This window comes from Lampris incognitus, chromosome 1 (assembly GCF_029633865.1).
Source record: "Lampris incognitus isolate fLamInc1 chromosome 1, fLamInc1.hap2, whole genome shotgun sequence".
NCBI lineage: Eukaryota > Metazoa > Chordata > Actinopteri > Lampriformes > Lampridae > Lampris > Lampris incognitus.
In genome coordinates this window covers 25,536,776-25,554,528 of record NC_079211.1, presented here as the reverse complement: position 1 = coordinate 25,554,528, position 17,753 = coordinate 25,536,776, and the positions used below count along the sequence as shown (strand labels likewise).

The following is a 17,753-nucleotide window of genomic DNA, read 5'->3' as shown; positions in this document are numbered from 1 at the left end:
AGGATTGAGAAGGATTTTCACATCGTTATGAAGCCAAAGTGTTTCCACCAGACTACGAGAGGGCTCGTAAGCACTTGATCTCTATCATGCTTGCCCACTGGCCCACGTGGCCTCAATCTCTCAAACACTGCACATAAACACACACACACAGACACCTTCCAATTTTCACACACCTTCCTTTAAAGCCTCACAAAAAAAAAAAAAATTCACACAAATACCTCTGAAGCCCCAAATATCCTGTCCCCCACCTCTTCACACACCATAACAGAAAACACGCACATACTCCCCAGCTTACCGGCACGACCTTGCCCTCCTCGTCACACACCCACATGATGACCTCCACGTTTTTCTGTGTGGTCTTGTTGTACTTGTCAAAGTCCCCACCCTGCAGGGTGAGGTAGATGTCATTGCGGACGTCCCCCGGCATTATGATCTCGGGGAAGCCCAGTTTTCGGGCCACCACCGTGCTGCGGTCCACCAGGTGGGGGTACTCTTTACGGATCTGAACTATGTCCCCTACCAGGGCCTTCATGGTCACCCACAGACCTGCGGGTCGAGAGACAGACAGACAGACAGACAGACAGACAGACAGACAGACAGACAGACAGACAGACAGACAGACAGACAGACAGACAGACAGAATTATATGTCTCGGATAAAAGCCAAGAATTAATGCTAGGATTATGAGACTGAGGAAGTCATGATAACCTGGAGACCCAAAAAAGAAGTAAAAGTGGAAATGAGGAGAGAAAGAGCAGGTGACAGTGAAAATTAAGGGGAACGAATGAAGAAAGCAAGTGAAACGATGGATATAAGATAGATAGGTTATGTGGACCACCTGACAACCTAATGCTTTGTGTGTGTGTGTGTGTGTGTGTGTGTGTGTGTGTCTGTGTGTGTGTGTGTGTGTGTGTGTGTGTGTGTGTGTGTGTGTGTGTGATGGAAAGAGGATAGGGCATGAGGACCATCTCACAAACGAATGCCTTATGTGTGTGTGTGTGTGTGTGTGTGTGTGTGTGTGTGTGTGTGTGTGTGTGTGTGGTACAGATGACAAAAGGAGAGAGAGAGAGAGGAGATTAAAGGTGAGCAATGTGAAATGTGAAGAGGGGATGTCCTGGTGGCTTATTGTGACAATACTGCTCGAGGCGCACCTTCCATATGTGGTCTCCATCCCAGACTAGCACATCAGGACAGAGAAGAGGGAGGAGAGGAGAAGGAGAGGGGAGATAAAGGCTAAGCGATCCGACGGCAAGGTCCCAGCTATCAGGTCACCCTATGTATCACAAGTCAGAGTCACCTATTAGGTCTGTCATAGTCAGCCATAAACATAAGGTATTGGCAAAAGGGGAGGCCAGTGGGGGAGAAATAAAGGGAAGTGTAATGAGACCATACCCTTCAAGGACACATATTAATGAACAGTGTAACATCCTTCATTGTCACCCACATAGAAAAGAGTAGACAGGGAGACTAAATAAGGGGGCAACAGGGAATTGGGCGTTGCATCTGACCATAGTCGAGGGGATCATTTGGAGCAAAACCTTGCATTTGGTGGATGTTTTTAAATAGATGAGTGGCATAACCCCAAGGAGGAGCCACAAACTTGGCGCTGTTGATCTCACAGTCATACTGCATAACTGGGTTTTGATGCTGAGCCAATGAGCGTCGGCTGAGGTACAGTACCTTGGCCTCCGCTGTCTCCTCGAGACGATGTCACTTTGTTCAGCAAAGTGTGGAGGAAGTCATTCTCAGCAACCACCCTGCAGCCAAATACATGGAGAGACACGCACGCACGCACGCACGCATGCACGCACGCACACTCACACAAACACACACACACACACACAGAGAATGTAATCAATTAAAGGATGATTTTTAGTGGCTCAAAATGTCGTGCTCACAAATTTGCACTGATGTCGTTTGAAGGAAGTTGTGACAAAAATACATGATGTTGTTTAAATATAAAGTGTGTTGCAGCTATATAATGTTGTTAAAGTGAATGTTTGCTACTGATATATAAGCTTGTCAGCAGATATAAGCTTATATATATCAAGAGCAGCAGAGCACACTTTCAAGAAAGATGAAGGTGAAGGAAAGGATGGGGTGAGTTGGGGAGGGCATGGGAAGGAGGAAGAAATGAACAGAAAGAGGACATACGGATGAAAGGGGATGAAATACTGCTTCTCCTCATCACACTCAATCTTTCCTTTGATAATGTCACTGATGTCCATCACTGCAGATGAGACCAAAACAAAGCAGGGTTTCATAATGTAAATATCAAAGAAAATGTCACAATTTCTAATGTGAGCTCATGCTGTCAATGACAACTTCCTCTGAAAGCATATCTCATTTCAGAAACTGTGAATTACATATTTGTCTATATTACACACACACACACACACACACACACACACACACACACACAATGTAAACTGACACCCATAGAAATCCAAAATGTGTAAACACTTACTATGACTCCCTCACAGTCCTTCCTGCTTAATAAGTATTAGCCAGTAATGACACCCATGAGGTTTCTTTTTGCCCCTATTCTCCCCAGTTGTATCCAGCCAATTATCCCTCTCTACCTCGCCATCCCAGTCGCTGCTCCACCCCCTCTGCCAATCCAGGGAGGGCTGCAGACCACCACATGCCTCCTCCGCTACATGTGCAGTCGCCAGCCGCTTCTTTTCACCTGACAGTGAGGATCTTCACCAGGGGGATGTAGCACATGGGAGGATCACACTATTCCCCCCAGTTCCCTTTCCCCCGCCCCGAACAGGCGCCCCGGCTGACCAGAGGAGGCGCTAGTGCAGTGACCAGGAAAACATACCACATCCAGCTTCCCACCTGCAGACACAGCCAATTGTGTCTGTAGGGACGCCCGACCAAGCCGGATCTAACACAGGGATTCGAATTGGCGATCCCCGTGTTGGTAGGCAACAGAATAGACTGCTACACTACCTGGACACCCCCCTTGGCAGCTTTTAAATCTGTTTCACTGACCTTTAGAAAAGTTAAAATGTCATACAGTAGTTAAAATTGCTGAATAGATAATCTTAAATTGTTATCAATATACAGCAATAAAGCATGTTTGACCTAAAGGGTGAGAATGAGGAACAATTACTTACATGCTAACATCTGCTAACTAGAGAGCGTCCTTAACACCGGTGAAACAGTGAAAAGTTATTGCTTATGGGTTCCATTCCTCATACCTGCCACCCCAAAAGGCCGTCTCAGGCCCTGGGTTAACTTTTTAATGTTGGTCTCCTTCAGGTCCATCCTGCCCACCCTCACTATCTGACAGATCAGATAAATCTTCTCCCTGTTCAGGTCCTTGTTCCCCAAATCCTGGTTCAGACACAAATAAAGACAGAAGCGAGGGACGCGGGTTGGGGAGGAGATGAAGATGTGAAGGGATGGAACAGGAGGAATCGGTTGGAGAGGACGGAGGAAAAAAGAGGAATAGAGAAAATTACTAGTGGATGGAGGGGTGGTGTTGGGGGCTTAACAAAAGCTGTGGATCGTAAAAACTTAACAGGAGACAGTGAACATTTTATGAGTGCAGCAAGCCATTTTAATTCAATTCATCTCGACAAGCAATACAGTCCACTCTCTCTTTTGTCTAACACGTATAAACAATGTGACAGTGTCCTCTAGTGGTGACTTACTGTAAAGACAACCTTCAGGTTGTTTAGCATGTCAATCTCCTTGGGGAAACCTCTGCTGCCCCAGCGCACCAGGTAGTTCTCACTGCACAAATGTAAAAGTAATGTATGAAACTTTATGAACATCAATCAACAGTCATCTTCTGATTATTATTATTAAAATGGGCCTCCTCATTATTTCTGTTACACTAGTACGGTTAACCACATAGGGCAGAAACAGATGTGAAGGTAGTAAATGGATAAAGAATGAAGGGAGTGAGAAAGACAGGAAGTAAGAATGATACACAAACACACAAAAAGAAGAAAGCTGCTTTATTTTGTCATTGTATTCTAATAACGAATTTGTTCTCTGCATTTAACCCATCCTATGTATAGGTGGGTGGGCAGCTGCAGTGCCTGGGGACCAACTCCAGTTCTTCTTTCCATTGCCTTGCTCAGGAGCACAGACAGGAGTATTAACCCTAACATGCATGTCTTTTTGATGGTGGGAGGAAACCGGAGCACCCGGAGGAAACCCACACAGACAAGGGGAGAACTCCACACAGAAAGGACCTGGGATGGCCTGGGGTTCAAACCCATGACCTTCTTGCTGTGAGGCAACAGTGCTAACCACTGGGCCACCATGTCGCAGAGCACACAAAAACAAACACAAACAAATAAAATAGGAGAGTGAGAGACAAGCAACGAGAGGCGGACAGACATGACGGGCAGGAAGACAGTAAGAAAGAGAAAGACTATCAACAGGGGGTAAATATACACTGCACACTTAATACAAATAAAGATATGTATTTCAAAGGGTAAAAATACATATGAGTGATGGCTCAGGTGTAAACACACATACACAATATGACATTGACTGAAGCCGTGGCTTAAATACTGCCAGGTATCACATAGAGCTGTTCGTCAGTATCTGCTCCTCAACAGCTTTTATTTCCACTTATATTAGATATATCCAATATTGCTCTAAAATGCATTCGTTAAAATGAGATAAAAGGCATTTAATGGTGGTCTTTATGCATGCTCAATAATCCAGGTAAGGGAATCCCAGAAATTTGAATCAGTCTTCAGTCTCAACTGACTGCAGGCGAGTCTGCAGGTGAGTCTGCCCTTATGAACAATACAGTTGCATAACAACTGAAACCAATGATCAGTTTCATATGCAAATTGCCGTGACCATTAGCTAGGGTTACAATGGCCATGTGTACTATTCACAGAAGATAGGGGAATGCTTGCAATCGCAACATTGTCAGATGGTGACAGAGATACTCTCAGCCCCCCACCCCACTGGTTCAGGGATGGTTGTTCCCTCTTCATGACCCATCTCCATCCCTGAACTGAGGGGGGGGGGGCTAAGAGTTCATCTGTCGCCATTTTATTATTGAGCATGGTTAGATTATTATTGGATTACTGAGCATGCATAAAGACATATGTGAAAAATACTTATGGTGCTCACCACATTAGACCCAAAATAAACAAATTAGAAAAAGAGGAAGATGTGAGTGGTGACACCTGATGATGGCCTGTTTGATGGGGTCATAGAGGGACATGAAAAGCTCCGAGTCCTCTCCGATGCGGCACACAAAGTTTCTGACAAACACGTAGAGGCTGTGAGTGGGAGAGGACAGGATCCGTGCAGAGATCCCAGAGCGGTCCATCTGGACATTGGACTGGGAGAGACACGGAGAACGAGCACCAGTTTAGTATTTGCATGATGAATGCTGGGCAAATTTAGCAGTACAGTAATGGGTCTGGCAGCTTCGCAATGAATTATTGGGAGGTTGTGTCATTCTCTTTTGAAATACAGCTGTGATGTGGCTGGCTGATTTTTTCTTTTTTCTTTTGTGAAAACAGCAAACATTACAGCCAGGGAAACAACCAAGTTATGTAGTAGTCCAGCTCTGATAATATCCATTTGTAATGGCCAAGGAAATTATTAAATAGGTGGATCATTGGGAATTTATCAATTCCTGTTCACTGATGTCATGAATGGATGTTGAGCAGCGAAAGAAAATCGGCTAAAATGATGGCTATTAGTCATGAAGTAACTGGATTCTGCTCAGATTTCAAATGGGGTTATTTGTTCTCTTTTCTTGAAAACGACCTTATTTAAAATTAACAATGAGACCACTGGGTGGGAATTACTATCATTACGGAGTGAATCTCTCTCTCTCCGTCCATCATCTCCCCATCTCTCCTCCCCCATACCTGCTCCTCTTTAATGCGCTCATTGATCTTGGCCGTGGCCTCCTCGTGCGCGCGGAACAGGCTAATGACACTGGCCCGCTCGGGCTCCAGGATGTTCCCATCCCTGTCCCGCACCACCTGGTCCAGCTCCAGGATCCTGAAGACAGGGTCAGGTAGAGAGAACAGAGTAAGGATGAAGGGAGAGAGGGCAGGTGCAGAAGAAGGAGGGGATGAAAACAGAAAGTGGGAGGAGAAGGAGGAAGAGGAGATTATCAATAAGGTAGGGAGGATGACAAGTAAGGCAGTAGGTGGAAGAATTCATAGAGGGGGAGGAAGTAGAGGTAGAAGAAGAAGAAGATGAGGAGGGTAGAGGATCGAAGGAGCAAGTACCCATTCAGATGGAGAAGGCAGAGAGGAGAAGTAAAGAAAAATGAGCAGAGGTGAGGGTGAAAAGAACAATTTGATGTAACTGACCAGGCCAGTAGAGCCACCGAGCATGCATGGTGCACTGGGTAGTCATTAAACAGTGCTGGTGTTTTACTGATGAAGGTGTCGTTGCATTGGTGAGTTGCCTTACTTGTTTCCGTAGTCAATCTTGGAGGTTACTTTCTGCTTCAGCTCCTTAAACTCGTCGGTGGGTAACGTGCCAGAGAGGAGCTGGGAACGCCATTCTATTAGTTCCCACATTAACCCCCGGACTTGCTTGACACGAGCATCTTTGTTGGCCTGATGAAATAAACAGAGATGCACAAACACACACAAATTTGTTAACAATTTTTTATTCACCGCTTCCGGTCTGGGGAGATGGCGGTGCGGACTTGCATTTGCAGTGGCCTCACCCAGTACCGATTATGTAGTATCTTTGTCCACATCTACGTCTGCATCTTAAGTTTGTGTCATTGGGTGAAGTTTTTATTTTGGTTGTCGATTTCTCTTGGCTGGGAGAGCTTGGTCTTCTGTGACCAGAGGAGGAAACACTGAGGGCAGTCTGACAGGATGCGGAAGCGGGGCAGGCTAAGCTAACTGCTAACCCACGGCCCTGCCCGAGAGGGAACACTGAGGCGGTCTGGCAGCAGCCTCACCTAGTGTCAACTTTGCAATGTTTTTGTCTGCGTCTGCATCTGTGTCATCGTGTGGCATACGGGGTAGGTGTGTCAAAGGTGTTTGGCTGGAGAGCTGGCATTGGATTGGCTGGGGGAGCCTGGTCTGCTGCATCCGATGGGCCCGGAGACCACGACCGTGCCTGGAGCTGTGCCTGTGGAGGAAACACTGTCTGACAGGACGTGGAAGCGGGGCGGGCTAGGCTAACTGCTAGCCCACGCAGACCGGCAGTTCCGACGGTCATCCTGGCTGGCGTTCATCCTCTGGATGGTGGAGTTTTTGGACTGTGTTGTACTGGGTGACTGTGTTGTTGGCTTTTGTTTTTGGTGGGGGGTTTTTTTTGTATGTTTTTGGATATGTGTTTTTGTCTTTTGTGTTGCACTGCCGTGAGCTGGGGGAAACAGAATTTTGTTTCTTTTGTGTACGTAGTATATAGAAATGACAAATAAATAATTTCTGATTCCTGAACATTAAGTTTATGACCCCTCTCTTTGGAGAGATGGTATTCTCATTGGAGAAGAGACATTACACATGCGTGCGCACGCGCGCGCACACACACACACACACACACACACACACACACACACACACACACACACACACACATAAGCACATGCATTCACACACATACATGTGTTAATGCAATCACTCTCACACAGACAAAAAAAGCACACACACATACTGTATGCTTGCAATATTCATTCTAATACAAAAAAGTGCATGAGTGCAGATGAACACACATATGCACACACTTAATTCTTACCACAAAGAGCTGTTTCCACATGCTTCCCCATTCTCTCAGAGTGGTGGTCACCTCCTTTACCAAGGGCATCTCTGAAGACATCACCACCTCTTCATCCCTGTGGACACACACACACACACACACACACACACACACACACACACACACACACACACACACACACACACACACACTCCACCTGTTAACACCAAACCTATGGGAAATATACACTCACCGGCCACTTTATTAGGCACACCTGTCCAACTGCTCGTTAACGCAAATTTCTAATCAGCCAATCACATGGCAACAACTCAATGCATTTAGGCATGTAGACATGGTCAAGACGATCTGCTGCAGTTCAAACCGAGCATCAGAATGGGGAAGAAAGGTGATTTAAGTGACTTTGAACGTGGCATGGTTGTTGGTGCCAGACGGGCTGGTCTGAGTATTTCAGAAACTGCTGATCTACTGGGATTTTCACGCACAACCATCTCTAGGGTTTACAGAGAATGGTCCGAAAAAGAGAAAATATCCAGTGAGCGGCAGTTCTGTGGGCGAAAATGCCTTGTTGATGCCAGAGGTCAGAGGAGAATGGCCAGACTGTTTCGAGCTGATAGAAAGGCAACAGTAACTCAAATAACCACTCATTACAACCGAGGTATGCAGAAGAGCATCTCTGAACGCACAACACGTCGAACCTTGAGGCAGATGGGCTACAGCAGCAGAAGACCACACCGGGTGCCACTCCTGTCAGCTAAGAACAGGAAACTGAGGCTACAGTTCGCACAGGCTCACCAAAATTGGACAATAGAAGATTGGAAAAACGTTGCCTGGTCTGATGAGTCTCGATTTCTGCTGCGACATTCGGATGGTAGGGTCAGAATTTGGCGTCAACAACATGAAAGCATGGATCCATCCTGCCTTGTATCAACGGTTCAGGCTGGTGGTGGTGGTGTAATGGTGTGGGGGATATTTTCTTGGCACACTTTGGGCCCCTTAGTACCAATTGAGCATCATGTCAACGCCACAGCCGACCTGAGTATTGTTGCTGACCATGTCCATCCCTTTATGACCACAGTGTTCCCATCTTCTGATGGCTACTTCCAGCAGGATAACGCGCCATGTCATAAAGCTCGAATCATCTCAGATTGGTTTCTTGAACATGACAATGAATTCACTGTACTCAAATGGCCTCCACAGTCACCAGATCTCAATCCAATAGAGCACCTTTGGGATGTGGTGGACCGGGAGATTCGCATCATGGATGTGCAGCCGACAAATCTGCAGCAACTGCGTGATGCTATCATGTCAATATGGATCAAACTCTCTGAGGAATGTTTCCAGTACCTTGTTGAATCTATGCCACGAAGGATTAAGGCAGTTCTGAAGGCAAAAGGGGGTCCAACCCGGTACTAGCAAGGTGTACCTAATAAAGTGGCCAGTGAGTGTACATCAAAATAACAAGTGACAATTAAGTTTACCTTTGAAGACAAGTAAAATCTATCTTCCATGCTCACCCCCGTTTTTCAAGTATGACCTCTTTCAGGTGCACATAGCTGGCTGGGAAAGCTCCCTAGGGATGGAGAGAAGGAATGGGGACGTTAGATTTCAAGAATATATCTGCAGCATTTCTCATAGCCTACAATAGCAGCTGTCAATACTTAGCTCTGATTGTAAAATGGGATTTTACGAGATGAAATTACAGCATTTCAACACCACATGAAGGTGGCTGTTATAAAAGCATCTGACATTTTAGCCATATTTATTTGCATCTTTCCTGCATTACTATTTCCAGTTCTCTGTCTGACTTAATAAACCTTGTTTCTAATTCCATCATCTGGAAATGTTTATTGAGAGAAACTTTTCATCACTCATCTAAGTGACCTCTTCAGTCTAAAGTGACTGCAGGTATCCCCCACCCTTATCAACAATACATTGGCATAATGACCGAAACCAGTGATCGGTTTGATGTGCACATTGACGTTACCATTAAGTAGAGTTTCAATGGCTATGTGTACTATTCACAGAGGACTGGGGAATAGTTACAGTCACAGCATTGTAAGATGGTAACAGATGTACTCTTAGCCCCCCGCCCCGGTTCAGGGATGGTCGTTCCCTCTTCACATAGATGGCCTCTTTGACTCCCCGTTCAAACCAGCATCCCTCCCTATCAAGGATGTGCACATCCTCATCCTTGAAAGAGTGGCTACTGGTCTGTAGATGGGTATAGACTGTAGAGTCCTGGCCTGATGTGTTAGCTCTCCTGCGTTGTGCCATTCTGTTGGCCAGCGTCCGTTTAGTTTCACCAATGTACAAGTCACAGCGATCCTCCTGGCACTTAACTGCGTACAGTATATTGCTCCGTTTGTGCCAGGGGATCCGATCCTTGGGGTGGACCAACCTCTGGTGCTGCATGTTTTGGGGGTTGAAATCAACTGAGACGCGGTGTTTGGAAAATACGCATCTCAACTGTTCCAACACTCCTGCCACTGGCCAGCAGATGAGTGTCTACATAATGAGAATCAAAATCATGTTTATTGGCCATGTAGGTTTGCACATGCATGGAATTTGATTCCAGTTTCGTGGCTCTCTCAGTATACTTAACATAGAATAACAACACTACAACACAACAATCTGCAGATATACGTATACACAAGGATTGACTTTAACAGGCACACATACGGCTGTGGTGAATACATATTTCAAGAACAGGGAGGAACACAGGGTGATGTACAAGAGTGGAGGAAAGTGCACACAGGTGGACTATATCTTATGTAGAAGGCGTGATCTAAAAGGGATTGGAGACTGCAAGGTGGTGACAGGGGAGAACATAGCTAGGCATCATAGGATGGTGGTCTGTAGGATGACTTCGGAGACCTAGAAGAGGAAGCGAGTGAAAGCAGAGCCGAAGATCAAATGGTGGAAGTTGAAGAAGGAAGACTGTTTTGTAGAGTTAAGACAGGCACTAGGTGGTAGTTCAGAGTTGCCGGATGGCTGGGCAAGCGCTGCAGAAATAGTGAGGGAGACAGCTAGGAAGGTACTTGGTGTGTCATCAGGACAGAGGAAAGAAGACAAGGAGACTTGGTGGTAGAATGAGGAAGTACAGCAAATTATACAGAGGTGGAGGTTGGCAAAGAAGAAATGGGATAGTCAGTGAGATGAAGAAAGTAGACAGGAGTACGAGGAGACACAGTGTAAAGCAAAGAGAGAGGTGGCAAAGGCAAAGGAAAAGGCATATGGCGAGTTGTATGAGAGGTTAGACACTAAGGAAGGAGAAAAGGACTTATATCAACTGGCTAGACAGAGGGACTGAGCTGCGAAGGATGTGCAGCAAGTTAGGGTGATCAAGGATAGAGTCAGAAATGTGCTGACAAGCGAGGAGACTGCGCTGAGAAGGTGGAAGGAGTACTTTGAGTGGCTGATGAATGAAGAAAATGAGAGAGAGAGAGAAGGTTGGATGATGTAGGGATAGTGAATCAGGAAGTGCAGTGGATTAGCAAGGAGGAAGTGAGGGCAGCTATGAAGAGGATGAAGAGTGGAAAGGCAGTTGGTCCTGATGACATACTTGTGGAGGTATGGAGATGTTTAGGAGAGATGGCAGTGGGTTTTTTAACTAGATTGTTTAACACAATTTTTGGAAAATGAGAGGATGCCTGAGGAGTGGAGAAGAAGCATACTGGTACCGATTTTCAAGAACAAGGGTGATGTGCAGAACTGTAGCAACTACAGAGGTATAAAATGATCAGCCACAGCATGAAGATATGAGAAAGAGTAACAGAAGCTAGGTTAAGAGGAGAGGTGATGATTAGCGAGCAGCAGTATGGTCTCATGCCACGAAAGAGCACCACAGATGTGATGTTTGCTTTGAGAATGTTGATCAAGAAGTATAGAGAAGGCCAGAAGGAGTTACATTGTGTCTTTGTATATTTAGAGAAAGCATATGACCGGGTGCCGAGAGAGGAGGTGTGGTATTGTATGAGGAAGTCGGGAGTTGCAGAGAAGTATGTAGGAGTGGTGCAGGATATGTATGAGTATGACAATGGTGAGGTTTGCGGTTGGAATGACAGATGGGTTCAAGGTGGAGGTGGGATTACATCAAGGATTGGCTCTGAGTTCTTTCTTGTTTGCAATGGTGATGGACAGGTTGACGGACAAGATCAGGCAGGAGTCTCCATGGATGATGATGTTCGCGGATGACATTGTGATCTGTAGCGAGAGTAGGGTGCAGGTTGAGGAGAGCCTGGAGAGGTGGAGGAATGAAAGTCAGTAGGAGCAAGACGGAATACCTATGCATGAATGAGAGAGAGGACAGTGGAATGTTCAGCATGCAAGGAGTGGAGGTGACGAAGGCATATGAGTTTAAATACTTGGGGTCAACTGTCCAAAGTAACGGGGAGTGCAGGAGAGAGTGTAGGCAGGGTGGAGTGGGTGGAAAAGAGTGTCAGGAGTGATTTACGACAGAAGGGTACCAGCAAGAGTGAAAGGGAAGGTTTACAAGATGGTTGTGAGACCAGTTATGTTATATGGTTTGGAGACAGTGGCACTGACGAAAAGACAGGAGGTGGAGCTGGAGGTGGCAGAGTTGAAGAGGCTAAGATTTTCACTGGGAGTGACGAAGAAGGACAGGATTAGGAATGATTATATTAGAGGGACCGCTCAAGTTGGACGGCTTGGAGACAAAGCAAGAGAGGTAAGATTGAGATGGCTTGGACATGTGTGGAGGAGAGATGCTGGTTATATCGGGGGAAGGATGCCGAATATGGAGCTGCCAGGGAAGACGAAAAGAAGAAGGCCAAAGAGGTGGGTATATATGGATGTGGTGAGGGAGGACATGCAGGTGGCTGGTGTGATAGAGGAAGATGCAGAAGACAGGAAGAAATGGAAACGGATGATCTGCTGTGGCGACCCTAACAGGAGCAGCTGAAAGTAATAGTAGTAGATTGACTTATACGGGCAAAATAAGCAGTGATAAAGTGCAATGGTGCAGAGAATATATCAGAGATGTTGAAATAGATGTTAGCAGGCTACTTACATACATGCCTGAGGTAGATGGACATGACAGAGCATACCAGCACAATGTACAGTTCAGTATATACAAAATGGTTGGATTTATTTGATAGTGTTAAATGTTCATTTGAATGACAGCCCGCAGAAAGAAACTGTTTTTATATCTGCTTGTTTTGGGGTGCATTGCTCTGTAGCACCTACCAGAGGGGAGGAGTTGGAACAGGTTGTGACCAGGGTATGATGGGTCTGCAGTGATGTTGCTTGCCCGTTTCCTGAGTCTGGATATGTACAAGTCCTGAATGGAGGGCAGGTTGGCCCCAATGATTTTCTCTGCAGACTTAACTGTCCATTGTAGTCTGTCAAAGTCCTTATTGGTGGCTAAACCAAACCAGACAGGGGTGGATATGCAGAGGATAGATTGGATTATTGCAGTGTAGAACTGAATCAACAGTTACCGAGGCAGGTTGAATTTCTTGAGCTGGTGGAGAAAGTGCATCCTCTGCTGGGCCTTTTTGAGGATTGTGTCTATGTTGGATGCCCACCTTAGGTCCTGGAAGATTGTGGGGCTCAGAAATCTGTACATTTTCACCATAGACACTGTAGTGTTGAGTAAGGTGGGGGGGGGGCAGTGTTGGGGGACTCCTCCTGAAGTCCACTGTCATCTCCACTGTTTTGAGCGTTTTCAGCTCCAGGTTATTATGGCTGCACCAGAAGGCCAGCTGATCAACCTCCTGTCCATATGCAGACTCATCACCATCCCAGATAAGGCCAATGATGGTTGTGTTCAGGGCCGGTCCTATGCTATTCTGGGCCGGGGAGCAACCATCGCTCACCGCCCCCCCCCCCAAAAAAACAAAACACAGACATGACAACCACCAACACCCATAAAGCCTAGGCCTACGCACGCACGCATACACCACACAGCTGTGTGTAGGGTGAGCACAGGCTACCAGAAGAAACAACCAAATCAAAATAATATCATAATAATAATAGCCTTTTAGCTGTTAATTAATGTCTTGCGGCCTTGATGCTAGGCTAAACGTAGCATGCGTAGCTGCTCGTGCCTGGGAAGCACGCGTTGCAGGTAATACTTGTTGCAGTGTGTTCAGTAATGCATATTTGGAACATGTTTAAACTCATGTGCATGTGGGGAAAAAGTTAAAGGGTCAATAAGTGTGTCCAGGGAAATTCATATTGTAAAATAGGAAAAGGGGACAATTTAGTTCAGATGTTATTACAGTACTAGTGAAGTGTGTGTGTGTGTGTGCGCCCTGTGATGGTCTGGCGGCTTATCCAGGGTGTCTCCCCGCCTGCCGCCCAGTGACTGCTGGGATAGGCTCCAGCATCCCCGCGACCCTGAGAGCAGGATAAGCGGTTTGGATAATGGAATGGATGTTACCTTTGTAAATATACTTCCCTTATTCTTCATTAAAAAAAAAAAATCTGCCTGCACACAAGTCTGTAGAGCAGTTATCAAGCAGTCTGAATTCTTTTTTTAATTGTATATCATATTAAACGAAAAAATTGTCCCCTTTTCCTATTTTAAAATACAAATTTCTCTGAACGCACTTATTGACCCTTTTAACTTTTTCCCACATGCACGAGCTTAAACATGTTCCAAACATGCATTACTGGCAGCTTAACACACTGCAACATGTATTACCTGCAACGCGTGCTGCCCAGGCAATAAGTGCAGCTATGCATGCTACGTTTAGCCTAGCATTAAGGCCCCAATTAAGCAGACATTAATTAGCAGCTAAAAGGCTTAATACCATCAGCCGTGTTCTCTTCACATTGCAAACAACATGTCCTGACCGGTTTTTAGCTTCACACACATATTTCAACCAATTTAGCACGCAATGAATAATTTTTGCAACAACTCTGTTCAATAGTTTTCTTATGTATGGTTATGTTTTTACTTCTGTATTAATTGTTGTTTGTTTGCCTGCCCAGGGACTGCAGATGCAAATTAGCTGCCGGCTAACTCTGGTGCAATTGTAAAATTGTGCGTTGTCCCTGTCAAATAAACAATAAACTAAACTAAACCCAGTAATGCTAAACAGCTAACTCACCAGATAGCTCTTACACCGAAGCTACACCGAAAATCTCCACTCCGCCAGTAGTTTCCTCTCCAGCAACATCCAGCTTGGCCTCAACCAATGCAACTCTGATATTAGGGTCTTAGCTCGCTTTTTTTCCCCCTTGCATCTACAAACGGAGTTGTGTTCGCTATAGCGCTGAGGGGAGACTGAGCTTCTCTGTGCAGCCGCATCACTTGCGACTGCCCGAGCCTGCACTGTAATGCCTTCAGGGGCATCTGTAGATTTCAGAATCTACCAAAAGTCTCTGCATGTGAGACTTTTACGGGACAGACAGACTATCATGAGAAAGTTATGACGTAAAAAGGTGATATATTGTCTGAAACTGTTACAACAGGACAATGCTATTGACAGATTCCTTATATACTGTACCAGAGATTATACCCAGGGGAAGCTACACCTAGTCTGTATGGTTTACCTAAGACACATAAACAGGGTGTGCCATTACAGCCAGTTAACTCGGTAACATCTCTTAAGTTGAGACCGAAGAGGTCACTTAGATGAGTGATGAAACATTTCTCCCACTAAACGTTATGTCCAGATTAACTGATTCAACTTTCTGGGATAATTGGTTTTACCATTCTTTTGTTTCATATTGAAGTGAGATTTGAGTCTAAACTAGTATATCAGGAGTGTTCACCCCTACCTGTTGGGCCTTGTTCCTGGACAGATAGCCTTTGTACCATCCTGAAAGACAAAATATTCAATTTGCTAAAACAAACACAATGAAAAACACCAAAACTTTGGTTCTGTGGTGATCAGATCTTCTCCTGTCCAGATGCCAAAATTTCAAAGTAAAATGGCAAGCCATATCACAGGGGTGTAGGTCAAATATATATGCATTTGTTGTATTTGATGATGAAATGTATTTAGAATAGTTAATTACATTAGTTGGATCCAAACCTGGTTTTGAAATATACAAAACAAAGCCCACTTTCTTATTGAGCACAACGTATTGTAAAATTATGGGTCTGATTCGGACTCTACAGGAAATGCAAAGGTTTCACGTGTGTCTAAAATGTGGATAGACCAATAGATACATAGATAGATTAATAGATAGACATGGAGAGAGAGATAAAGAGCGAGAGATCACACCTAACAACCAACTCCTCCCCATCGACTTCAACCCCTCACCAGTTAAGACTTTTAACTGCTAGACAGAATTGTCCTCTACAAGCAAGACTTTACATGTGTTAGTACAATACAACTTTTGTTTAGCGATAAAGGAAATGGTTTATTTATCAGATGTTTCTCACCATCGCAGGCCTCCTGGATGTGGACCATGTCTCCTACCTCCAGTGACAGCTGTTTCTCCCCTTGGCCAACAAAATTCCATTTTACTGCACAAAAAGTTAGAAGACAGAGGAAGGGCTATTTACTGAAGAGGGCCAGTTGTACAGCAACAAGTCTCTGAGTATATTTTAGAATTTCTTAGTGAATGCATCACAAACTTTTGATGGTGCAGCTTTCATGCAGATGCTTACTCGTTTTGCATCATTATTAAACTAACGTGGGATCAATAGTAGGGTTTCATGTGTCTTCTACGCATAAAACTACATCGCCGAGACTACATCAGAAAATTAGAGAAATGTTCTTAAATGTCATTATATCCTATTTTGAAATATAAAATTCAGATGTTCCATTTCAGTTGACATTTATCAGTAGACATTTTTTTGTCAATAAAACAATGGTTTCATAGCTTAACATGTGTCCTTTTCTCTGCTTCGTAGTCACTTAGGTAGCTTCAACAGTGTTCATATGCACAGAATGAACCTCACACTGACTTCCTCCCTCCTCCATTTCCTGTCTTGTCAATCTAACCCGGTCCAAAGGAGCTATGCAGCCTTGAAAGATCAGCAGCCTTCCAGTGATTATCAGACTTTCATGTGAATGTGAATCTCAATTTCAGTTCTTAATAACTGTGATAAGGGTTATGCTAAGATGTTTGTGCAATGAGGTCCACAATACCTGATGTTATTCACCAACGTCATTATCCAGAAACAAGATACAGTGGGTACTATACAGTGTATAAAGAATAATCATTACAAATCGACAGATTTTCTGCATCAGAACCTCTGCAAAATACAAGTCGGATTTCCATTTTTCTCTGACAGCAAAACATACTGAGGCCCGTTTATATTTGTCCACCATGTTATATAACAGACAAGTTATTTTGGCTGGCTTGTTAAACAATCTTTACCCTCTCTACCCTCCTTACGCAAAACGAGTGACTTGATATCTCTAGCTGTCAAATCACTGAATTTCTCATGGTGTAGCTGCTATTTGCACCCTTTGCATGAAAAGTATCGAGTACGTCTGGTGCGTATCAGCCGCCACTCATGTCAACATCACATTGTGGCACAGATTGACAGTGCAATACCTAATCACGAAGTTTTAGAAGTACAAATGGATCAATGTCAAATATAGGATACACATGCAAAATTTAACCCCTCAGTGTCATGAGATCTGACGAGTCGATATTGAAGACCTACCAGGCCGTTACTGCACCTATCCACATCCTGCAAAGCAGGAAGTGATGGGCAATCTTGATTTCGCTCTACATTTGTCTATAACTGTCTGCAGTTAGGGTAATTTTCTATCGCAAACACATCAACACACACACCAACACATACCAGGAACACACACTGATGCAAGTGAGCGAAAGTGACTTACCCACACCATACCGTTCAGTAATGGTCCTTGTCCAAGGACCCATGATTGCATGTAGTCCAATCCACACACTCTCTGATTGTCTCCTCCTGTCTTTACTTCTTTCTAAGGATGTCTGTGTGACTTCACATTTATGTTTTTTCTTTCAATTTGAAAGCAAAAGCCCCTCCTCCTCGTTCCTTCCTCTTCTGTCTGTCCTCTCTTCCTCACTAAATGGGGCTAAGGGGAAGTGGTTGAAGCAGTGCAGGGTGCGGTCCTACACAGCAGAAAGGCCTCCGAAGTTTCCAT

General features: G+C 44.8%; 1 protein-coding gene across 1 annotated transcript in view; it reads right to left on the bottom strand.

The window, feature by feature from the left end:
• LOC130109803 (dedicator of cytokinesis protein 2) overlaps window positions 1–17,646 on the bottom strand; it is a 67,483-nt gene extending 49,837 nt beyond the window's left edge. Inside the window, exons 1-13 of the mRNA XM_056276781.1 lie at window positions 17,469–17,646; window positions 16,052–16,135; window positions 15,442–15,482; window positions 9,207–9,262; window positions 7,711–7,807; window positions 6,424–6,572; window positions 5,868–6,003; window positions 5,172–5,329; window positions 3,666–3,747; window positions 3,210–3,345; window positions 2,155–2,230; window positions 1,681–1,757; window positions 296–546 (exon numbers count right to left, since the gene is read on the bottom strand). Of these exons, the coding sequence (XP_056132756.1) occupies window positions 296–546; window positions 1,681–1,757; window positions 2,155–2,230; window positions 3,210–3,345; window positions 3,666–3,747; window positions 5,172–5,329; window positions 5,868–6,003; window positions 6,424–6,572; window positions 7,711–7,807; window positions 9,207–9,262; window positions 15,442–15,482; window positions 16,052–16,135; window positions 17,469–17,511 (1,386 nt within the window). The 5' untranslated portion in view covers window positions 17,512–17,646. The remainder of the gene's footprint in view (window positions 1–295; window positions 547–1,680; window positions 1,758–2,154; window positions 2,231–3,209; window positions 3,346–3,665; window positions 3,748–5,171; window positions 5,330–5,867; window positions 6,004–6,423; window positions 6,573–7,710; window positions 7,808–9,206; window positions 9,263–15,441; window positions 15,483–16,051; window positions 16,136–17,468) is intronic.
• Between the last annotated feature and the right edge of the window lie 107 nt (window positions 17,647–17,753).